Here is a 25,165-nt window from a genome sequence, read left to right as displayed (position 1 = left end):
CCCGAGCCTCATCCCTTCGCCTGACTACCGCCTCTGGGGGCTCCTCTCCTCCGACATCCCCACTCCTCTGTCCTCCCCGCCCCCCTTCTCCCTGGGGAGCAGAAAGGGTTGCCCTGCGGGATTCCTCGCGGGGCCAGCGCCGCACGCCCACCCCGCGGGGTCCTCAGCCGGTCGGGGGCGCCCAGCGCGAGTTCGCCTGCACCCCGGGGGCCCGCGGGACCACTGCGGAGCCGGAACGGGAGCGGGCGCCGGAGCCCGAGCGCCAGGCTGTAGCTTAACGGTCCCGCGGCCGCGCCCCGCCTGGCGGCGCCGCAACAGCTGCCCGCCCGCCCCCTGCGTCATGACGCCGACGCCCAACGCGGAAGCCGCTCGCGGCGCGCCTGGTCCAGCCGCGGGCTGAGCGCGGAGCCGCGGCGGGCGCGGGATCCGGGCCGGGGCGCGAGCCGAGCGCAGCCTCCGTCTTCTGCCGGGCCAAGCGCGCAAAGCGGGAGGAGCGGGCACGGCGCGCCGGGGCCGCCGCCGGGGGGATGCGGCTGCCTCCCCCGGCCGGCGTGTAGAGAGGGCGGGTCCCCGGCCTCGGGAGCGCGGCGGTGGAGGGGACAGAGGCGGCGGCCATGGCGACCCCCGGCAACCTGGGGTCCTCCGTCTTGGCGAGCAAGACCAAGACCAAGAAGAAGCACTTCGTAGCGCAGAAAGTGAAGCTCTTTCGGGCCAGCGATCCGCTGCTCAGCGTCCTGATGTGGGGGGTAAACCACTCGGTAAGGGCTTGGGCTGCGGCGCGCAGTCCCTTTCCTCCTCCTCTTCCTCCTCGCTCCCCTCCTCCTTCTGCTGCAGCTGCTGCGGGGCGGGGAGCCCGAGCGGGGACCCGGCCCTCCGGCTGCTCGCTCTCCAGGGCTGTCCGCCCGCCGCGGCGCCTCGGTGCCCCCATCCCCGCGCCGCGCGCCCGCCTCTCTGGGTTCCCCGGGCGCCACTTGGACCCCCTTTGGACCCAGAGCCGGTTGCGGGACGTAGGGTCCCATCTGCAGTTGAGCCCTGCGGCGGGTACCAGTGTCGTCCCCCGTGCTCCCGTTCGTGCGTCGGCCGGCTGGTCCCCGCAGCCGGGCAACTGGGAAGTTTGTGCAGGGCACGGGTCCTCCTGGGCTGTCAGCCCGGGCGGGGGCTGCTGGGGTCTGAGCCTCGGTGATCGCTCCTTGATGTCGGGGGGCGGCCGGGGCGGTCGGGTCTTCCGCTGGCGTCAGGTGTACCTGTGCGAGGTCGGGAGCGTCCGGAGCCTCCCCGCGGGGAAGAGGGGTGAGAATACCGGAGATCGGGAGATGTGGGCAGCGGCTTTAGTGCTTAGGTCCTTTTTTTCCTTTAAAGGCGATATTATCGGACGCAGGGAATCTTTTTGGCAAAGAAAAAGCTCGTGTAAATATGGCACTGGGGTTTAGTATCTTCCTCTGCTCCTCTCCCGCATCGCCCTGCCGCTGTGCGGGCTGGAGAGCTGCTTGGCGGGGAGTCTTTCTCTCCACACCTCCTCCCCCACCTCGGGGAGCCAGGCCGAAGTCACCGACTGCGGAAGGGTGGCCTGGGGATGACAGTAGGGGGGGGGGGTGGATCTTGGCTGGGCGGAGGGAAAGCCGTCTCGAGTTGGCCGCACCGGTTTTGGGGGTTTGCTTAAAAAGGCTGGAGGGACAATGCTCCGAAAGGTTAGCTTAACACACAGCCAGAGGCGGTGGAAGATGAGCCGCTGCGGGCTATGCGGACTGCGGTTTGAGGGTCTGAAATAGCCTCCTGCTGATCTTTCTGCGAGAAACTCCTGCAGTTTTAATCTCCTTAGGATCAGGAAACATGATCGGAGCTGTTGGCCGAGCCATGAAAGTTTAAGTGAGCTTGTGAATTCTGACCATGACCTTACCCACTGCAGTCAGTTAGCATGTGAGCAAAAGTGTAAGCTTGCTCTCCGTACTTTTGATTTCTGTGGATGTCTGTGTGCCCTTTTGAGCGTAATAGAAATGGCAGAAAACCATGCTGTTTTGTTTTGTTTTGTTTTGTTTTTTTTAAGAGCACTCTCAGTTTAATGAAGTTGTTTAAAACGGCTTAGAAGCATGCATTCTATTTATAGTTTTCTTGCCGAGGGCAAGCTGGGGAAAACGTGGAACAGTATCAGGATATATTGTGTTTGCATGAAGTGATTGTGCCTAAGAAAGTTGAGAAATGAGTGTCTGATCCACTGAAGTTCATCTTCACTTCCTGATAACTTCTTTAGCGATTGGGAACGTGAGCTTTTCCAACCGCAAATGTGAATGCACCAAGAACTCTCCTCTTAAGGTTTATCGTAGTAAATAAAATGGAATTTTTCCTGTATGATGCATCTACAATTTAGAGTTATGCCTAATTCTATTAAGCTTTTTAAATTATTTTTTGTTTGTTGCTTTTTTAAAAAAAAAAATTGCTATTCTGTATTTATTGGTGCTTGTATCTCCTTTGGAGTTCTGGTGTTTGGGTCAGAGAGTGTTTGTGTCTGAGGGTTTAAATGTAGTAAAGGACTGCCAACAATATGCCGCCGAAAAAAGAGTGTGCTTTCTGGGATTTAGTCCGAATTCCATCTTGCTTCACAAAATCTTGCAGTTGTGCATATTTTATTGTAACCACTTATGTTGCTACCTTATATTTATGAATTGCTACATTGGGTTTAGAGTTTCTTGCTAATCGGAAATTTGTAAGCTATCTAAGGCTTACAAAAATGACATATGATTTGTGGATGGTACACTTCGTGTTATTTTCTTTTGCTTTCAAGAAAAGGTAGCAACTCTTAGTTGTCCAGAGGAGTCAAGTTTTATAGTATGTAACGTAACCATGTTATTTCATTCAGCAACTTTGTAGTAGGCACACAGTACCAGACGTTGCGCAAAAGACGGCTAAGAATGCCACTCAGTTTTTTTGTCCAAATATCTTTATTTTGAGGGCGTAATCGGCATAAGAATGGTCTGTTTCACAGCCTTCTTTTTCAAAATGTCTATTTTCTTTATTATCTCTGAAAAAAAAAGTGAAGTGTATGTAACTATGAAATCTAAGTACCAAGATGTCATGTATTTCTGGTTGATTTCATTTTAGGTGGCAAAGTCTAATACTAGATAAACGTTTTTATATGAACTTGACCAAATATGACCAAAGTGTACAGTATAAAATGAGAATAAACTTCGTCAGCGTTATTAAGAAGGAGCAAGCATAGTGCTGTATATGAATAGAGACATTTGAGAAAGCAGAGCAGGAAAGGAGTGGATAATTCACATCACAGTCTCTCTCCTACATCTCTTTTTTAATTTATTTTTATTTTTTTGAGATGTTATGTTTAAGTAGTCTCTACACCCAACATGGGGCTCGAACTCACAACCCCAAGATCAAGAGTCACGTACTCTACCAGCCAGGCACCTCTAACATTATTCTCCTACATTTATAACGTGGCCAGATGGGGCGCCTGGGTGGCTCAGTTGGTTAAGCGTCCAACTTCAGCTCAGGTCACGATCTCGCGGTCCGTGAGTTCGAGCCCCGCATCGGGCTCTGGGCTGATGGCTCGGAGCCTGGAGCCTGCTTCCGATTCTGTGTCTCCCTCTCTCTCTGCCCCTCCCCCGTTCATGCTCTGTCTCTCTCTGTCTCAAAAATAAATAAAAAACGTTAAAAAAAATATATATATATATATAACGTGGCCAGAATTAATGGGAAAAGATTTGTCATGAATCGAGCAATTTCGTGCTTTTATACTTCATCTGAATTTTTCTTAAGGATGTTTAGAAATAACTAACATTTGCAGTACTAAAAAGAAAAATCATGTTTATTTTTATCATGTAGGCATCTTATAAGAGGTTTGGGAACCTTGTACATACTATGGTAAAATGCTCATTGTACAGGTGTTCTAATTCCTTCTCTAATTCTGCTGACCTTGGGCATATAACTAACTAGTTTTGCGTCAATGTTTGCATCTGTGAAGTAAGGTGATTGGACTGGATGATTTCTAAGTATTTTTCTAACTTCAAGATTCAAATGTTTTTACAATCTACTTGGTTCAGAGCATTATATCAGGATCCATAGACTAGCAATAGTAACAGTACAGAACTAAAGTTGCGTTACCGTTGTAACCTTGAACATGCAGCTGCATTCAGGGAATTTTCAAGGCCGTGACCAGAGGGAAGGATATCTGGGGTGATTGGAAGAGAGGTGTGAACTGAGAGTTTGTTGGATTGATTGGAGTTGGACTGCATTGCGGTCTGTTAAGTCAAAGTCTATTTGATTGAAATGTAAAAACTTGAAATTAAGGTGGAAATTTCCAAGTCAGTTGTGGTGGTAATTCTCAATGACAAGAATAAGCCTGACTTTGTGTGGTGAATTTGATACGTTACCGCTTTCTAACTTAAAATACCCAGCAGTGAAGGGATCAGTGCCAATTTTTATTTTAAGTATTTTAAGCAGGGAATATAATTGAATACATAAAGGAAAAGACCACTTCAGAAGGCAGTTTTGTCTTGTTACATTTGGAATTAAACTAAAAATGATCAGGCAGTTAGCTTCTTAAAATTATATTTTAATAGTGCGTGGAACATGTAGAATGATATGAGCCAAGACTTGTTTTAAAGAGAGATACTCTAAAAGATTTTTACGAAGAGTGCAATGTGAGCCTTTTGGAAATGAGAATTTAAAAACCTAATTAAGTATCGAAAGGAATTCATCTGTATAGAAGAAACGTAAAGGACATAAACCTTATTTAAAACAAATACAGTATTTAGAAGGAGTCCGTATTAACTAACGCTAAAGCCTTTTTGTTGCAAGCTATAGAAATGTGAATGAGCTTAGCCAGAAACTTTAAAAATTAGGAGGGTTTTGGAGGTCTGTCACAGTGCAAGAAGGGATTGGCCACCAAACCAGGAGAACAGGAATAGGACTGAGTTCAGCCATAACTGGAAGCAGGTGCTTGGGTACTGTTGGGACTTTTCTGTCTGTTTTGGCTTTATTCTTGCTCATAGCTGACTGGTTCCCTCCACAGCACTGGGAACTGATGGTTCCTGAATTTAGCATTTTGTAATTCCCGCCCCCCCAAAAGGGACTTTCTGTTTCCGATTCAGTTCTAAAAATCCCATGGAGGGATTCTGACCCGTTTGGCATCCCCCTGGGCTAAACAGTTAGGAAAAGATGGAAGTTCTTGCCTATTGGGACAGTTCCCATAAGAATGGAGAGGGCCTGGGGGCGCCTGGGTGGCTCAGTCGGTTGAGCGTCCGCCTTCGGCTCTGGTGATGATCTCGCTGTCAGTGAGTTCGAGTCCCGCGTCCGGTTCCGTGCTGACAGCTCAGAGCCTGGAGCCTGCTTCGGATTCAGATTCTGTGTCTCCCCCTCTCTCTGCCCCTCCCCTGCTCATGCTCTGTCTTTCTCTGTGTCAAAAATAAATTAAAAAAAAAAGAAGAAGAAGAAGAATGGAGAGGGCCTGGACAGGCAGGATCGGGCAGGGATCTGTCCTAGTGGTAGTTTGGGCCAGTATGTAGTTTTCGGGGTTCAGCATCCATAGCTTCTGTTATATTGTCAGCAAGGTCTGGGACTTGAAATAAGTAAATAGTACATTAGAGAAATAGTGGTGTCTTTGGGGTTCGTGGGTTTATATTTGGGCACGGAAAAAAAAATGAGAGAAGGAAACCAGGTTTCAAAATGAAATGAGTGACTGTGAAATATTGACTGAATAGGATATAATGAGGCGGTTAAATTAAAATAGTGATTAGCTAGACGTTAGCTGAAATGTACTGAATGGAACCCAAATAACCATTCATTCAAGAACCAGTCCCACACTGTTTTTATTTCTTCCCTTCATCAGTACAGTTTTTAAGGTATCTATTTATTTATTTTGAGAGAGAGAGTGAGCCGGGGAGGGGCAGAGAGAGAGCAAGAGAGAGAATCCCAAGCAGGCTCCGCACTGTCAGCACATTGCCCATTGCCGGGTTTCACATCTCACCAACCGAGAACTGACGCTCCGAGAGGTGGTGACCCGAGCCGAAATCAAGAGTCAGGTGCTTAACCGACGGAGCCACCCAGGTGCCCCATCTTCTCTTTCCCTTAGAGGAAAGAAGAATGCCAAGCAGACACAACGTTTCTTATTAGGGAAATCGTTTTAAGCCCCCGAAAATTTGGGATTATATCCTGAGAAGAGAATACATTTTCTTCTCCCTTTACCAAATAACTTTTACTGAATTTGAGTGTTCAGAATGATGCCCGTCACAAGACAATGATTTCTCTTTCTAAGCCAGGATCGTCTGCGCTGCCTTTTGAAAGATTTCCAGCAGGAATTGTAATAAAATCCGCCAGAAGTTGACCAGCAAATACAGTCAAACAGAGCAATTAATTCGGCCAACATACCCTTTGAAATGCAAATTTGGGAATTTAAGGGAATTGGTGCAATTGGGCAAAATGGTTTGTGGTCAGACAGATAAGGTTCACATCCTGCCTCCATCAGTTGTGGACTCATTGAACAGATGATTTATCCACTTGGGCCTTGATTTACTCATTCTTAAAATAGAGATGATGCCGATTCTCTCACAGGGTTATTCTGAGGGTTAAGTGAGATAATGTATTGAAAGTCTAGAACTGTAATTAACCCATAATAGGGAGTTATAATTGATACCAAAAAAAAAAAAAAAAAAAAAAAGATCAAATTCAGATGCAGTTAGGCTGGTAGCATATTCATAAGCACCAGAGAAGTGATTCTCAAAATTTACTGTGTGTATGAATCACTTGGGAACGCTTTAAACACGCAGATTTCAACTCAGCGGGTCTGGAGTAAGTCCCAAGACTCTGTGTTTACCGTGCTCTTAGATGATGATGACGCTGCTGGTCCTTGGGCGACACGTTGAACAGCAAGACCGGCGGAAGGAAGAGTGCTAAAAATAAAGAGAAATAGTCAGGATTTGACCCCATGGTAGACTTAGAAAAGTTAGGAGAAGGAATTATGTACTAAAAAAGGGTAAAACATTTTCCGGCTGGCTCAGTTGGTAGCTGGAGTGTGAGACTCTTAATCTCAGGGTCGTGAGGTCAAGCCCCATGTTGGGCATGGAGCCTACTTTTAAAAAATACACGGGACGCCTGGGTGGCTCAGTCGGTTGAGCGGCCGACTTCGGCTCAGGTCACGATCTCGCGGTCCGGGAGTTCGAGCCCCGCGTCGGGCTCCGGGCTGACAGCTCGGAGCCTGGAGCCTGTTTCCAATTCTGTGTCTCCCTCTCTCTCGGCGCCTCCCCCGTTCATGCTCTGTCTCTCTCTGTCTCAAAAATGAATAAATGTTAAAAAAAAATAATAAAAATAAAAAATACATTAAAAGGAAGTGTCGAACTGCAGGTGACAGTGAATGGGCATTGTAGTGACAGTGTCCACCGGTGGGGTGTTGGAAGGTGGGATCACGGCTCAGGAGCAAGGTGAGGGCTGGGATGGAGAATGGAGAATTGTCCGTGCCGAGTTGGTGGTGGAAGCCAGGGGGGTAACGTAGGTCTCCGAGGGGAACACATGGCTTTGAGGGAAGGATGGAGGAAGAAACAGGAAGCAAGACATAACCCAGCGGGAAGGCCCGCGTATTAACGCTTCAGACATCATGGTGTTCAGGGACGTGCTTTCTGGGACGGTGGCTGATTGGTATGCACACATACACGCATCTGTTTGTGTGGAAGCTGAAAGATTTAAGGAACGAATACACGGAAGGAGAGGCAGCCCGTCTTTGGGGAAGGTTAGAAGTAGAAGGAAGGTGGGAGGGGACGCCTGGGTGGCTCGGTCGGTTAAGCGTCCGACTTCGGCTCAGGTCATGATCTCACGGTCCGTGGGTTCGAGCCCCGCGTCGGGCTCTGTGCTGACAGCTCAGAGCCTGGAGCCTGTTTCCGATTCTGTGTCTCCCTCTCTCTGTGACCCTCCCCCGTTCATGCTCTGTCTCTCTCTGTCTCAAAAATAAAGAAACGTTAAAAAAAAAAAAAAAAAAAAGAAGGAAGGTGGGAGATACCATTTTATTTAGGGATGCCCAGGTATTTTCCTCAACTCCGTCACTTTCCATTCTCACCTCTGCCGGCCTACCCAGATTTTTACCTTGACTGAAACGTTAAAAATACCTCCTAGCTCATTTTCCCTGTATCTGCTTATATCCACATTTCCCTTTTTGTGCCACACAGCCCTGTGGCAGTCCGGTGAAGGCTACGTACGGACCCCTTCTTACAGTAATGCTTTTGGGTGAATAAATGAAAATACGGAGGGTACATCCTACCAAGTTCAGGGATCCCCTGAATTCTGTCCGTGGACCACCTGGGAGTTGTGGAGCCCGACTGAGGACTGTTGAAAGAATCAGGCGGGAATGGTGTGGGGTGGGAGATGGGGAGGAGCACGCAGCAGCCAGGAAGAATAACCCATAGTAGGAATGTGCAGAGATGAAATTAATCGCGGCTGGGCACACAGGGCTAGTAGGTGCCGTGATTCAAACCTGTACCCTCAGCAGTGCCTGGGGAGCTCAGCCGGTTGAGTGTCAGACTCTTGATTTTGGCTCAGATCATGGTCTCACAGCCCTGTGTTGGGCTGTGTGCTTGCAGCCCAGAGCCCACTTGGGATTCTCTCTCTCTCCTCTCGTTCTGCCCCTCCCCCCAAATAAATAAACATTAAAAAACAACAACAACAACAACAACAACAACAAAACACCTGTCCCCTCAGCCGTTGACCTCTGCTTGCCTGGGCTACCCTGGGAATTACTCACTTATGTCCTTAGTCTTTCCTTTCCTTTCCTTTCCTTTCCTTTCCTTTCCTTTCCTTTCCTTTCCCTTTCCCTTTCCTTTCCTTTCCTTTCCCTTTCCTTTCCTTTCCTTTCCTTTCCTTTCCTTTCCTTTCCTTAGTCTTAAAAGCTATACTTTGACAGAGATTAGCTGTTGATATGGAGGAAAAGTGTTCAAAGCAGTTTTTTCCTTTGTATATGTATGAATGATTATACATTCATGATATGAATATTATATATATATATATATATATATATATATATATATAATTTATTAATGAGTAATGTTGTAGGGAGTTTGAAAACAGTAACCTACCTAAAGAGAAGCCTTTACATTCCAAGTAAGTCTTCATGGTTTTTCACCTGTCTGCTGTGGTTAAGAACTCAGGCTCCCGCGCCCCCTGGTTGGCTATGTGACTTTGACAGAGTATTTGAGCTCTCTCTCAGTTCCTTCCTTAGAAAAAGAGGTAGACCTAGTACCTACCACAGAGGTGTGTTGTATGGATCAAATGAGTTGGTGCTTGTAAGATGGCTAGAGAGTTGCTGGTACGTGATAGGCTCCTAATAGATGTTACGAGTCATTAGTATGTCTTAAAAAATATTTTAAGTGGTAGAACATGAGCGGTTTTTAGAGTGCACGTTCAGTTCATTTTTACCCTAACCTCACTCGTAGATAAAAAGTCCTTGTGCATCTCTGAGTTGTAAATTAACCCTTTTAGAATTCTCTTTGTGCCCTTTAATTTCTGTCTCTTTTTTGTTATAATGTTCTTTCTTGTATCTTTAATGCTGCCACCACCCACCAGGTTGTTTGAGGTGTGACAGTTTTCATTCAGATCCATTAGTTGTACATTATGGTCCGCTATTGGTTTTCTTTCTTTCTTTCTTTCTTTCTTTCTTTCTTTCTTTCTTTCTTTCTTTCTTTCTTTTTCTTTCTTTTCTTTCTTTCCTAATGTAAGAGACACTGTGCAAGACTCTTCGGATGCAAAAGGAATATGGTGTGGACCCTACCTTTGAATTGCTCACAGCTTCAGGGGAAACAGACATATACATAGACGTACGTATAAATAATAGAGTATCAAGAATGCTGGGGGGGGGGAGGAAATTACATGGGTGGTCAGAATATAAACCTCATGAAGGAGACATTTGAGTGAAGGGATGAAGGAGGTGAAGGGGTTGGATATGAGGATATCTGGGGGAAGGGCATTTTAGGTAGCAGGAACAGCTTGTGCAAAGGCCCTGAGGCTGGTGCTGGCGGGGCATGTTTAGGAAACCGCAGGGAAGCCTGTGTGGCTGGAGCAGTGTGAGAAAGAGGGCAAGTGATAGGAGATGGGGGCAGGGACTGGAGTATGATTACTTCTGCCCAAGGCTCTCGGACAAGAGTTCAGGAGGCGCAGACATGGGCAGGGCTTTGAAGATGGGGTAGAATGTTCCTGCTGGAGAAGACAGGGAAAGGTGTATGTGGCCAAGGGAACAAACTGGTAAAAGTCAGCAGACTGTGTGGAGAACGGTGAGTGGTCTGGTATGACTGTGGCCCCGGGCCTTGCCACTCACGGAAGTGTGACGTACAGAATGGCGGCATCAGCCATCACCCAGGAGCCTGTCAGAAACGCAGAGTTGTGGGTTTCTTTGCAGACCTTCTGGGGCGGGATGTGCGTTGCAACAAGACAGGTGGTTTGTGAGCGCATGACAGTTTGAGAAGCTCTGGCTAGGGTAAGTCTTTGGTTTCAAACCCTGGGGTTCCTTGCAGGTGCCTCCAGCGCTAGTGGGAGGGGCCGAGCTGGTGGGGGGGATTTAGCCGCTACGGCAGCTTCCTCCAGAACAGCTTGTTTTTGTCATCATCGTCTTTTATGTGATTTTTTTTTTAATAGTCTCCACGCCCAGCATGGGGCTTGAACTCACAGCCCTGAGATTAAGAGTTGCGTGCTTTACCGACTGAGCCATCCATTGCCCCCTCATCATCATCTTTTTTGTTTTAAGTTTATTTATTTTGAGAGAGAGAAGGAGAGAGAGAATCCCAAGCACACCCTGTGTTGTCAGCGCAGAGCCCGACGCGGGGCTCGATCCCACGAACTGTGAGCTCATGAGCTGAGCCGAAATCAAAAGCTGGACTCTCAACTGACTGAGCCACCCAGGCGCCCCTCATCATCACCTTTCAAAACATTTTTGATTGGAGGCACCGAATACGTACTGTGTATGTGTAAGGGCAGATAACGTACAGGGGGAAACGATTCTACAACCAAGAAGCTTGAAAACCACACAGGTAAATGATAGGGAATGTTTAGCAAATGGTAGAAAAGGTGGTTGCAGGTCAGATTTTAAAGGGCTCAGTAGCTGATGTTTGCCACTGAAAAACTCGACAACAGTGCTGATGGGGGCCACTGTAAAATGTACTGTAAAGCGTACTGTATGCTCTTTGAAACTGTTTCTTACCTTTTCTCTCTCCCTAACTTTCCCTCTAGCGTCTTCTCCCTTTACCCTCTTCCAGCTGGTAACCTTTAATGCTTTGGAAGACATTGGCCCAGGGGCGCCTGGGTAGCTCAGTCAGTTAAGCGTCCGACTTTGGCTCAGGTCCTGATCTCTCGGTTTGTGGGTTCCAGCCCCATGTCCGGCTCTGTGCCGACAGCTCAGAGCCTGGAGCCTGCCTCGGATCCTGTGTACTCTCTCTCTCTGCCCTTCCTCCGCTCATTCTCTGTCTCTCAAAAATGAATAAAAATGTAAAAAAAAAAAAATTTTTTTTTTTGTTTTAAAGAAGACATTGGCCCCATAGAAGCCCACTGACTTCCATTCTTCCCACCATGCAGTCTGCTAACTTTTGGACAGCTGAATGCCATTAGGCCAGAGACATGCTGGAGGGCCGCACTGTCCAGGTTGGAAGCCACTAGTCACACATGACTAATTCAATTGCATTGAATTAAAATAAAATCTGGAACGTTCAGTTTCTCTTACCGAGTGCCCCACAGCCACACGTGGGCAGTAGCTCCTGAGCGGGACGTCACATCATCACGTTGGTGTCCACTCTGTTTCTCTGTTCCTTTTTCTAGCAGTTGCGCGGCCTTGTCTCCTGCTCCTGCCTCCTGTAATCTGTCTGTCGCTGCTGCCTCCCTCCCCTGCCATTCTCTCTCGAACCTGCTGTAGCCTCGGTTTCATTTCATCTTCCCCACTGCAAGGAACCAGCACCAGCGATGCTCCTGGTTTCAGATCCCCAGGACCCCTTCTCGTGTCTTTTCCTGCTTTCCTTCGGCCTCACCCGCTACCCTCCTTAGGTACCTGACCAGCTTCCTCCTCCTTTACCCAATCTCTGAAAGCTGGAAGGTCCCAGGACTCTTTCCAGGGTCTTCTCTAACTAGGCACATTTTATCTACACGATCTTATTTAGTCTTGTGGCATTTCATGCTGATGACTAAGAAGTTTTTATCTTCAGCTCTGAGTCCCCTGCTGGGTTCCATATTCAGTTTCCTACCAGATACCTTCCCTCGAATGCCAAGCAGGCATCTCAGAAGTGACCCACACAGGGCTCTTCTCCTCCTCCCCTGCTGCTGCCTGCCCCAGGCCACTTTCTCCCCCCATCCGTGAACGGACCACCATCTCCCCGGCTGTTCAAGCCAAAAAAAACCTTGGTGCCGACCTTGATTCTTCTCGTGTTCTCACCACTACCATTTCCAAGTCCTGCGTATTTCTCTCTTTGCATATAAATTCCCTCTCTGCCGAAACACTGCAGGCCCGCCTGATTTCACCCTTGCCCTGTTTCACTTCAAATCCTCTATACTGGTAGCAGAGCGATCTCTCTGAAACGTAAATGATATCCTGTCACTCCACTTCTTCAGTGAGAACCTTCCAGAAGCTTCGTGTTGCATCGTGAGTAAACCCCAGACTCTCCTCTGTGGTTTGCAAGGTCTTCCTGGCCCGGCCCCTGCTTCTTTCTTTGTCTCACCCCTTCCTGCTGTCTCCACGACTTGCTTGTTCCGGCCACGCTGGGCTTTTTCTGTTCCTTAAACAAGCCAAACTCGGGGCAGCCGCAGACCTTCCGCATTTACTTTCCTCTTTGGAATGTTCTTCCTTCAAGTCTTTGAATGGCTGTCGTTTTAGTCTCCCAGCTAAAGGGCTGTCTTCTTGGATGGCCCCTCCAACTTCCTCCACTCATGTTACTCTTTTCTCTGAGACACCTCACACCATCGGAAACTGAGTTGTTTACATGTTCATTACTTATTTCCCCCCAACTAAGATGTTCAATTCCACGGCAGACGAGGCTGCCTAATTTACTCGATCCCCGGACCTAGAACAGCGCCTGTTTGCAGTGGGCGCCCAGTAAATACCTACTGAAATGACTGGATGGAGCTGGATTCTGTAAACTGTAGGCCAGGAGTGCTCCGCTGGTATTCTGTGAGCCTCTTCACGTTCAACTTTCATCCACACGTAAAACTCATGTTTGCTATGATCGAGCACGGTATTTACAGCATTTTGCTGAGCGGGTTGGGCAGTGAGAGCCGGGGAACTTGGTGCAAGTCGGCGATGAGAGGTATGGGGTGAGCCCAAGCCGAGGCCAGAGAACGAGCTTTGTTTACAGCGGCGTGCAAGAGCTTTGCCTTGAGCACAGAGCAGAGACGGTGCAGCCAGTAAAGCACTTCTTTCGTAGAATGTCACGGTGTTGAAGGGCCACCAAGAGAATTGTGTGAAGACTGAATGCGTTCCCGAACAATCTGAGGTGCTATCGTAGAGAAGAGTGCACCGCAGTGTTCTTTCCGGTTTATTCCCTGTAGTTTGGGTCTTTTAATGACTTCAGGTATGCCTCTAAAAATTCTAGTATTCAGAAGCGTGCCATAAATTAAATGTGAGATTCTTTAACTGATGGAAAAATAGTGCTAATCCCAATATCCCGAATCTTTGTGGGTATTATTCCACTGTGTTGTATTTCTGCTGGTTCTTATTCATGGTGGGTCCTTCCCATATTTGCTTGGTTATTTTTGGCTATGAGCTGCTCATTTTCCTCGGACAATTACTTGGGGGGGAATTCTTTGAGTCTCAGGGTGAAAGTGTGTCCCTTTAGAGAGGATTGCTTGTCTTTGCCACGTGGCAAAAGGGGTGGCCAGGGGTGCTATAAATCAAGGCCATTTTGAACTAACACAGCTTGGAATTTTCTGAATGTCACGGTGATACAAATTTGGGCTGCATTCCCCTGGGGGGAGTGAAATGGGTTTGTTTTTGATGTGTACTTACCCTGAGGGTGCAACCCTTTTGGATTCTAGCCTCAAGCAGAAAGGGTTTAGATCCCCACGCCCACCCCTCCTTGGATGGGCTCTAGGCTCTGACTTCGGTTTATCTCAACCCTGGAGACCATCAGAGCCCTGAGGGCCAAAATGGCTTCTGGGACTAAGCTGACTGCTCTTCCTTAGACTTTGGCAAGCTAACTCTTGCCTCCTCGGTGCTTTGGTGTCTTTAAGATCATGTTTAAAACACACTGTCTTCCTGGATGTTTAGTCGTTGCCAGCAGCAGTGTTGATCTCCAAAACCCCGTTCTACTCCACTAGCGGAAATAGAGATCAAGCAGCAGAGTTTCTCGATTGAGGGGAATGGCAGGCATTAAGGGACAGGTCAGAGCCTGCCATGGTCCTGGGGCAGGATCCTTCAGTCAGAGACTCCATGCCACGGGAGGAGAGACTCCCAGGGGGACACTGCGGTCCTGTGGGAGTGGCAGTAAAGACAAAGGGTGTGCCTGAGGGATGTTTTGGAAGTAAAATCAACTGGATTGGGTAGGAGGGAGTAGAGGACAGCTCTGGGGTTTCTGGCTTGGTTGCCTAAATAGTTTTCTTACCATTCTTGGTCTATTATTGTTACCTTTTGGGCGATTAGCCAACAAGAGTCTGTATTAACAGTGCTTATGTAACTAATATGTAGAAATGATTATATTTCTAATTTTGAACTTTTCACAGATGTTTCAATTTATAGATCAATCCAGCATTTGATGGATAACTCAGCATTTGATGTCCCCAATCTGAACAGAATCCTGAATTGTGGGGTTTTTAAAATTTTTTTTTTTAATGTTTATTTATTTTTGAGAGAGACAGAGAGAGAGAAAATGAGAATGAGTGGGGGTGGGGCAGAGAGAGGGAGACACAGAATCTGAAGCAGGCTCCAGGCTCTGAGCCGTCAGCACAGAGCCCGATGGGGGGCTTGAACCCACAAACCGTGAGATCATGGCGTGAGCTGAAGTTGGATGCTCAACCGACTGAGCCACCCAGACGCCCCTAGAGAGTTTACACTCCTACAGGGAAGATGTAAACAAGGTGGTAAAATGGTATATTAACAGAAGGTTCATTTGGTTGTAAATGACAGTCAAGAAAGTCTGATGAGCTGAAGGAAAAATGGGGTTACTGGGTCACTCGTGGAGCAGAAGGGCAGGACCCTTAACTGAGCCTCACATAGGCTAAGACCCAAAGTAGCTCCTTTCCCACTGTCTGTCTGATCTTGGCGTCACTTTCTGCGAACCTTTTCCCTGAGAATGTTGTCGTTTCTCGGCTGCTTTATGGAAGTCGGCCCCACACAGCTTCTAAACTTATTTGTCCCCAGATCCAGGTCCTTTAAGATGGCAATTAGCCACTCTGCATCCTAACTTCGGATTTCTCAAGAGTGATAGAAAGGAGGAGGGGCAGAAAGGGAGTCGGTGGCCATCAGGTCCAGCCAGCTGTCACCACGGGGAGCCAGGCTGCCCATGGCACTTGAATGGAGCGGCCGGAGACAGTCCTCAAGCCTCGGAATCCTCCTGGGTAGCCCCCCTCCCCCCAGGTTGTGTGCACAGACAACAAAAGATTGATAAACCGCCCCGGGGGACAGGTAGTCCTATTTGAGTTGGATCTCGAAGAGTGAATTGTCATTAGCCTGGTGTAGAGACCAGCGACAACAGGTTGTTGGCAGAGTGAAAGGTATGTACAAAAGGCCTGCGTCATTTTCAGGGAACTGCTGAGCCTTTTGGGGGGGGGGGTTCTATTACTCTTCCCGTCTTCTATTTTTATGGTCTCATTCACGTTGCATTCTTCCGTACGTATTTCTAGCGGCATTACTTCTGTTTGCATTAATTTCTTTAGGCTTGATTATCTGGGATTAGAATCGTAGGTGCCAGACAGCCTAGCATTTCAGAGCGTAGCGTTATCTGGAGTTGCAATAAGCATGCTTCGTTTGTGTTTCCTCAGCCGGCACTTTGAGGAAGGTGTTCTGGACGACATCCCCCCGGACGGCCTCTGTGGCATGGCACGTGACCATGCCCACACAGCCTGCCGGAGGGAGCCCGGGTGCCAGGGGCAGGTGTGGGCTGGAACCAGTACCGCCACCTGGGCACCCCGGAGAGGGGCTGCCTTGGCCAGAAACAGGCACCCTCTCCGTAACTTGCCTGCAACAGAGGAAGCTCCTTTTTCGATGTGCACAGAGGTGCCCTGGGTGCCAGCGGCTGCCCTGCTTTGCCCCGCTTTTCTCCGCTCACGCGTCCAAAATTCCTCACGTCCGGTTCGTGAGTGTTGGTGGCCTCGAGGAAGCTTTCTTTCAGGTGCTGCTCAGGCTGGACAGAAGAAAAGGGGATTTATGAAGTTCCCATACCGATTCGAACCTGCTTCAGGAAATGGGTCGTTATGCCGTCTTTTCTGCTGCGCGCGTGTTTCTATAGTGCAAATTAGTTGACCCACGATTGGTAAATAGGGAGTGATGGCACACGCCGTGGACATTGGTGCATACGCAGCTTTCCGTGAGCGTGTCCCCGCTGAGGGCAGCGGATGCAACGGACACTAACAAACAGCCAGGGGCCGCAGCCCCGGTAGGACAGCAGGACTGCGCCCCTTACTCATCCCCGCTTCTTCCTCTGGACTCAGCAGGTGCTCAGTCTTAGAAGTAGTAATTTTGTGGTTCTCCCCAACCTTTCTGCGTTTTGTCCTAATCTTTGTACCTTGCGAGCCCAGTCGGTTCTCACATTCTTTCCACGGGGTGATCTTCACAATTGTATTTTTATTATGTAGTCATTCATTTATCCAAGTTTATTTATTTTTGAGAGAGAGGGAGGGAGAGCATGGGGGAGGGGCAGAGAGAGAGGGGGACAGGGGATCCGAAGCAGGAGGCACATTGACAGCAGCGAGCCCGACGCGGGGCTCGAACCCACAAACCGTGAGACCATGACCTGAGCCGACGTGGGACGCTTAACCGACCGAGCCACCCAGGCACCCCCACAGTCGTATGTCTTTAAAAGATAAAGTCCATTCTGTATACAATTGGAATCAAACAGTTTTAGAGACCCAAGTGTGTATTTTTAACATTTTATTTGTTAAGTGTTCTGGTGATAGAATTCCATAGGTTTTCAGTGGTTTTCCGTGTGTACACAGAACTTAGTTTTTCAGAATACCGATCACACTGTGACAGAAACGTGTGTATTTACAATTTTTGTCCCATAGCTGTATACCCAGGCTGGAATCCCCCTCTGCCCACACAACACGCGGTCCTTGTTATTGTTCTCTTCGCTGCCAGGGATAACCAGCTACAACGGCGATGGAAGCGTTACCGACTGAGTCATCCGTAGTCTTAAAAGTTTGGAGACCCATCTAAACTACCGGAGACTTAATTTCTTTCTTTTTTTTTTTTTTAAGTTTATTTATTAATTTTGAGAGAGATGTGGGAGGGGCAGAGAGCGAGGGAGAGAGAACCCCAAGCAGGCTCCGTGCTGCCACCGCAGAGCCTGATGCAGGGCCTCGATCTCCCGAACCGAGAGATCATGACCTGAGCCTAAACCAGCAAGAGTCGGACGCTGAGCCACCCAGGTGCCCCTAAACTTAATTTCTTTGTGGTCCTCTTGAATTTTCTTAGTAATCCCCTTCCCGCCTGCCCACGCTGCTGTCCCACTGTCCTCTGCTCAGGTGCCTCTTGTGTTCACGTATCTTTCGCCAGGTCTGCCCTGACTCCTCAAGTTTCCATGGTCCCAGATTACCTGTCTCAATGTGCTACTGACCAACTTTACGTTCTGGAAAATTTGCTGCAGCTGTCTTCTGGGCCCACAATCCCGAGAGGAAACTTTCTTTTCAACTGACCCCTCCCTCACAGAACCAGGCTTTTACGATAACATTAGGACTTGGAACGTGTTTCCTCATAGAAACAAATAGCCAACTGAAAAATGAATGTCTGGAACGCAACCCATTCACAAATTGGATTCTGTCTGCACACAGATGAAAAGTTCAAATGCTTTGGCATAGAAAGAACTGTTCAGAAACAATTACGATAAACCCATAAGGCACTTACTTTTTTTTTTTTTTTTTTTGGCACGTTGAGCCAGAGTAGGAGGACAGGGACAGGTTTAAGTTTAAAAGAAAAAAATAGGTTAGGGGCGCCTGGGTGGCCCAGACGGTTCAGCGTCCGCCTTCGGCTCAGGTCATGATCTCGCCGTCCGTGGGTTCGAGGCCCGCGTCAGGCTCGGTGCTGACAGCTCAGAGCTGGAGACCGCTTTGCATCCTGTGTCTCCCTCTCTCTCTGACGCTCCCCCGCTTGCACTGTCTCTCTCAAAAAATAAACAAACATTAAAGAATGTCCAGAGGCAATCCGTGTCAATGTTTCCATGTGTAGTTTTCCATCCTTTTTTATTTATTTATTTGTTTGTTTATTTATTTATTTATTTTAATTACTTTTTAAAAAAAATATTTATTTATTTTTGAGACAGAGAGAGACAGAGCATGAATGGGGGAGGGGTAGAGACAGAGGGAGACACAGAATCTGAAACAGGCTCCAGGCTCTGAGCTGTCAGCTGACGCGGGGCTCGAATTCACAGACCGGGAGATCGTGGCCTGAGCCGAAGTCGGACGCTTAACCGACTGAGCCACCCAGGCGGCCCTTCAATCCTTTTTTAAAATCTCATTGAGATTATACTGTCCATCTACTTCGTCATATCGTTATGTATTCCTCGCAATGGTAATTTTTAATGACTGCCTAATAGTCTAATGAAGTTTTAATAGTCTATACATTCGTTCCATTTTTTTTTGGCTTCCATAAATAATGCTGCAGTCAACATCTCCCCATATAAACCTTTTTCCTTTTTTGGATAGCTTCCTTAGAACAGACTTGCCTTTTGAGGAATTATTTGGTCAGAGGATATGAGTATGTCAAGGCTCCCCTCCCAGTACATGTTGCCAAATTGCTCTCACAGAGGGCTGTTTATATAAATATATATTTTTAAAGGATGCTTTTAACCCGCTTACAGCCTCGTTTAGAGGCATATTAGGTAGTTCAACATACGTGCAGCGTGGGGTTGGAAGACCAGCCGCCATGCTGTCCGTCTGTCTGTCCTCTAAGGAGAGCTGTGGTCAGTGACCCACCGATCACAATTTCGTTCTTCATTCAAGTTTAGAATCCTCAGGGTCTCCGAAACAGAAGGCTTTGTAATTTCCCTTTTTTTTTTTTTTAATGTTTATTTACATTGAGAGAGAGCAAGTGCATGCTTGCATGTATGCACCTGCGTTGGGGAGGGGCAGAGAGAGAGAGAGAGAGAGAGAGGCAGGGAGAGCATCCCAAGCAGGCTCCGTGCAGAGCCGGATGCAGGGCCCGAACTCATAAACCATGAGATTGTGACCTGAACCGAAATCAAGAGTAGGACGCTCAACCGACTGAGCCACCCAGGCGACCCCATCGTTTCCTTTTTTTCTTTTTTTTTTTTTAAAAAAAAAAAAAACACCACAAGACCAACTATATGCTTTCCTACAAGTCTGGGGTCTGGAAGTTGGGGTGGAGATAAGAGTAGGACAAGTCGTGGTCAGTTGGAAGCTGGTAACTTTTCAGGCAGAGTACTTGGATCCCAGAAGCGGGCCAGTGTCCTCTGTTTATGTTTGACTCAACTTCAACTGGCCGTACTCTACGTAGCTTTTACCATACCCAACCCTCTAGCATTTCCTGGCGGGTAACACGCCTAAAATAGAACACCAGGAATTTGTAGTTGGTTTCCCAGTCTTAGCACTTCACATGAGACCTGACCAGTGGATGATTCAGAAGGACCGCTACACTTCCTTCCGCTGCAGTCCGTAATTAGAATATATGTGTTTGCTCTTTAAAGGTTGAGTGCTCTCAGCCCTTGGTAGTCCTGTCCTTGGCTTGGAGCTCCGCTCTGTGTGCTGTCCCCTCTGCTCAGCATTATCTGATGTAAATACGTCAGTCACCTGTGCTGACTTCACAAACACCCTGCAGCCTGGCAAGGCCAGGCAGGGGAGGCGGAATGTTCGGCCAGGTAGCTGTGAGCGCCCGGCTCCTTCCTTAGTTAACTCGTATTCCGAAAGGAGAAAGCCATGTAAGTTTTCCTTTGGACAGAAGTGAAGGAGTATATTGTGTAGTTTAATAAACAGTAAAAGAGTAAAATAAAAGAGTTTTAATAGATAATGAAAGAGTAAAATTCCCGGGGCACCTGGCTGGCTCAGTCAGAAGCACGTGTGACTCTTGATCTTGGGGTCGTGAGTTGGAGCCCCACTTGGCGGGGGGGGGGGGGGGGGTAAAGATTACGTAAATAAATAAATATTTTAAAAAATACCAAAATTCCCTGTTTTAATATTTAACTCTTTTACGTAATATGGGAAGTAACATTTCTCTTTGGCTGAAGAGGAAGAGTGCTTGAGAACACTGAAGAAAATTGAAGGGACAAATGCGAAAGGAAAGGAAAGGTCATGCTTATAAACCACAGTCATCCAGATAAACGGTTATTCCCACTCTGTGTGGATGTGTTTTATTGTGACAGCGGTTAACTACGGTTGCCAGTTTTCAGAAGGCCTAAATTATGGACTATTTCAGATGGATGTGGGCTTTAAAATTAGTCCCTGGATAATGCGTTTCTTTTGAAATTGAACCTTAATTGATTTTTATTTTTTAAAGCTTGAATTAAGTAGAAAATTAAGGGCCTTTTATCAAAAGATGGTAATGTATATTTAACTCAGATGATTACTTAATAGAGAATTATTCCTATCCTATTATTATTTTAAAATATTAACTGACACAAAAAGCCATAAATATTACATTTTGTTAAAAAAGTCTCTTTAATTTATGTTTTAAGAGTCACAGACCATTTTTTTTAAGTTTATTTATTTTGAGGGGGGAGGGGCAGAGAAGAGAGAGAATCCCATGCAGATTCCAAGCTGTCAGCACAGAGCCCATTGTGGGACTTGAACCCACGAACCTTGAGATCATGACCTGAGCTGAAACCGAGAGTCGGATGCCTAACTGGCTGAGCCCCCCCAGGAGCCCCTAAAAGTCACGACCATTCTGAATGGTCTTGGAAAGTGTGTTGAGTGAGAACATAGCCAGGATGACTTTTCGATATTGATAAATTAACTGCAATTTTTCACCGATTTCAAAATAAGAGCTTTTTAGAATTACGAATATAAATCTTTTATGTTCTGTTATTAAGAAAGTACTTGTTTCCTTATGTGAGAGATTTCTGCGAGAGTTCAAGAAAGCTTCCGTACAGATTGTTTTCCACTTAACCAGAGTGGCCAAATACTGTTTCAGAACAAATTTATTCCCATCTCTGAACCTCCAGAACAAGAGACCATTTAAGAATTCATTTCTACTTGGTTATTTACCGGAAGAAAAGGCTGTTCTGATGGCGTGTGGAGTAGTCCAAAATAAGAGTTGTGCCAGAAACGTTTACTTACAACCATTGGGTATACCAGCTGAGGAGAGACCCTTTTATCCTGTTTCCTTACAAACCAAAACCAAAACACAGGTCTTTTCTTATCATAAACAAATTGGAAAGAATATAGATATCCATTAGTGTGATATGTTTGGGGTTAAATGAAATGATGCATCCGTGTACTGAAATACATTGTAACTCTTACACATGCTTATGGACTTCAGTGTCACCGCTGTGTAGGACTGTGATAGGTTGAGTGAGGACACAGCCTGTGTTTTAAAACATTACAGGTCTCTCTGAGGAGGGGAGGGAATCATAGGTGATTTTTTTTTTTTTTTTTTTTTTTTTTTACTTTCTACTTACATCTTTCTATAGTTTGACTTTTTTTAAATGTTGAACATGTGGTATTTACAATTAGGAAAACAAGATGTGCTCTTAGGTATGGTGGATGGGAAGAAATCTTTTACAGATTGAATTTGGATAGGCAGAAATAATTGCATATTTCTGTTTGTGAAATAGATATATTTACTTGATATAAAGGATTTTTTTTTTTGGTGTGTGGGGGGGTAGCCATCCCAGGAAGTCCCTGGATTATAAAGCATTATTGATTGTTTTGGGAGAAACTGTGAAGTGACAAATGATTCTGAAAGTTGTTACTTTTGGTGAGCATGGGAGAAACAGAGATAAACTGGAGTGATTATCACTAATTTTCTTATAGGTATCCAAGTGGTTTTTTTGAACTTTTTAAAAGTTTATTTTATTTCTTATATTTTTAATATTTTATATAAAGTTTATATTTATTTTGAAAGAGAGAGGGAGACAGATCTCCAGCAGTGGAGAGGCAGAGAGAGAGGGAGAGAGAAAAAATCCCAAGCACTGTCAGTGCTGAGCCTGATGTGGGGCTCGAACTCATGAACCACGAGATCATGACCTGAGCTGAAGTTGGGGTGCTTAACCAAGCCACCCAGGTGCCCCTAGAACACAACGAATTTTTTTAAGTTTATTTCCTTATTTTTGAGAGAGACAGAGACTGTGTGAGTGGGGGAGGGGCAGAGAGAGAGAGGGAGAGAGAGAGAATCCCAAGCAGGCTCTGCACTGTCAGCGCAGAGCCCTATGTGGAGCTCAAATCCATGAACCGTGAGATCGTGACCTGAGCGGAAACCAAGAGTCAGATGCCTAACCAACTGAGCCACCCAAGTGGCCCGAACACAAAGAAGTTTTAAAGATGCATTAAAGATAAAATGAGTATTAACAGCCAAAATCTTGCTCTTGTTAAGAACGTTATTGTTACGTGTTTTAATTTTTTTTTAATTTTAATTATTTTTTGAAATGTTTACTTATTTCTCTTGAGAGAGAGTGTGAGCAGGGGAGGGGCAGAAAGAGGGGGAGAGAGAGAATCCCAAGCAGGTTCTGCGCTGTTAGTGCTGGGGGGTGGGGGGGGCTCGATCCCACGAACAGTCAGACCATAACCTGAGCCCAGATCAACATTTGGGCACTTAACTCACCGAGCCATCCAGTTGCCCCAATTTTTATTATTTTTTTAAAGTTTATTAAATAATCTCTACACCCAACATGGGGCTTTAATGACCCTGAGATCAAGAGTTATGCGCTCTCCCAGCTGAGCCAGCCAGGCCCCCCATGTATTTTTAAATGAAAGTATACGGATGAATTTCTGTCTTTGTTTCTTTCTTGTTAGTTGCGAGAGTGGAGGAGGGAGAGGGAGACAGAGAATCCCTATCAGGCTCCCTGCTGTCCACGTAGAGCCCCACTCGGGCTTCAGTCTCTCCAACCGTGAGATCTTGACATGAGTTGAAACCATGAGTCCAAGCGCTTAGCCGACTGAGCCATCCAGGCGTCCTGTGTCATTGTTTTTAAAAATCTTTGTGACCAGTCTGCGATTTGACAAGTGTGGTTCTACATTCAACTTATTTTGTTATTTGGCTTGAAAACTCATAAGAGCTAAAAAAAAAAAAAAAAAAAAAGTTATCTCACTGAGATACGTTGATCCAAATAAATAGTTGAAGTTCATTAACGACTATATTTATTAACCAGCAAATTTCATTTTCAAACCATCTACCAGTTATGCAGAACATTTGGTTACAATTTGGTGAATTTCCTTTTTTCCCTGATCTCATTAAATTCCCGAAAAATGTATTTCAGTTTATATTAATAATGATGGTGGAGGGTTGAAATACACTTTTTACATTCACTGACATTTTTAAAATGGATTAGAAAACTGTTTCTAAGTTCTCTGTAAATACAAAAGCACCCCTTTTCAAATTGCCGTCTCCGTAATACGAGTTTCTTTCCAAGAAGCAGTTATTTTCTTTAACTTTTTAGAACCTCATCTTTACCTTGAAGGGACTAAGTAAAAGCTCATTTAAAAATATCCTCCAAGGGGCGCCTGGGTGGCTCAGTCGGTTAAGCGTCTGACTTCGGCTCAGGTCATGATCTCACGGTCTGTGAGTTCGAGCCCTGCGTCGGGCTCTGTGCTGACAGCTCAGAGCCTGGAGTCCATTTCAGATTCTGTGTCTCCCTCTCTCTCTGCCCCTCCCCTGTTCATGCTCTGTCTCTCTCTCTGTCTCAAAAATAAATAAACATTAAAAAAAATTAAAAAATAAAAATAAAAAAAATAAAAATATCCTCCAGGTAGCATATTAGTGACGGCTACTTGTGATCATGGAGTAGGTCAGTAAATTTAGAACAGGTTGTATTTACATAAAAGAAGAATATGTTAATCATCCTTAAGACAATTCTTAAATTTTTTTTCTTTTTTAACGTGTATTTATTTTTGAGACAGAGAGAGACAGAGCATGAACAGGGGAGGGTCACAGAGAGAAGGAGACACAGAATCTGAAACAGGCTCCAGGCTCTGAGCTGTCAGCACAGAGCCCAACGCAGGGCTCGAACCCACGGACCGTGAGATCATGACCTGAGCCGAAGTCGGACGCTTAACCGACTGAGCCACCCGGGCGCCCCAAGACAATTCTTTTATGTATTTTGCCATGAGAAAACTAGAACAGCTCTGGATGGTATAAAATATTTTTGTGGTCACTCCCACCTCATTACTTAAAGTTTGCGTGTGTGTGTTTTTTAAGTTTTATTTATTTATTTCGAGAGAGAGCACGAGCAGGGGAGGGGCAGAGAGAGAGGGAGAAAGAGAGAATCCCAAGCAGGCTCTGCACTGTCAGCATGGAGTCCGGTGCGGGGCTCAAACTCACAAACCGTGAGATCATGACCTGAACCAAAACCAAGAGTTGGATGCTTGCCGGACTGAGCCACCCAGGCACCCCAGTTGTGTTTTTTCTACCACATAGATGACATCCTACCATAAATAAACTGCGCAGATGATGGGGACCATCTTGCATGTGAATCCAAACGAGGGCGCCGGTGTTGATGTAAGAGGCATTTCTTTTCCATCAAAGATAAAAAATAGAGGCACCTGGGTTACCCAGTTGGTTAAGCACCTGACTTCGGCTCAGTTTATGACCTCGAGGTCCGTGAGTCCGAGCCCCGTGTCGGGCTCCGTGCCGACAGCTCAGAGCCTGCAACCTGCTTCAGATTCTGTGTCTCCCTCTCTCTCTATCCCTCCCCCGCTCGCACTCTGTCTCTCTCAACAATAAACATTAAAAAAAAATGTTTTTAAAAGAAGATTAAAAAATGACCATAAATGGACATTCTGAGAGTTTCTCCCCAAACCCAGCAGATCGTCTTGCTTACTCCTCCCACCCTCCCCCCCGCGTACACATCCCTTAGGAGATTCTCCACGCAGTATGTATGTGATGGAGTGA

The 25,165-nt window shown here is 46.4% G+C and overlaps 1 protein-coding gene across 3 annotated transcripts in view; it reads left to right on the top strand.

The window, feature by feature from the left end:
• The first annotated feature begins 382 nt into the window (after positions 1–382).
• Positions 383–25,165, top strand: part of PIP4K2A (phosphatidylinositol-5-phosphate 4-kinase type 2 alpha) — a 186,131-nt gene continuing 161,348 nt past the window's right edge. For 2 of the 3 annotated variants that reach the window (XM_042991215.1, XM_042991213.1), the window contains exon 1: positions 383–758. In XM_042991215.1, the coding sequence (XP_042847149.1) occupies positions 615–758 (144 nt within the window). In that variant the 5' untranslated portion in view covers positions 383–614. The remainder of the gene's footprint in view (positions 759–25,165) is intronic. The other variant, XM_042991212.1, reaches the window with a different exon arrangement.

The sequence above is a fragment of the Panthera tigris genome, chromosome B4, assembly GCF_018350195.1.
Source record: "Panthera tigris isolate Pti1 chromosome B4, P.tigris_Pti1_mat1.1, whole genome shotgun sequence".
NCBI classification, from domain to species: Eukaryota; Metazoa; Chordata; class Mammalia; order Carnivora; family Felidae; genus Panthera; species Panthera tigris.
This window is presented reverse-complemented; position numbering and strand designations above follow the sequence as displayed.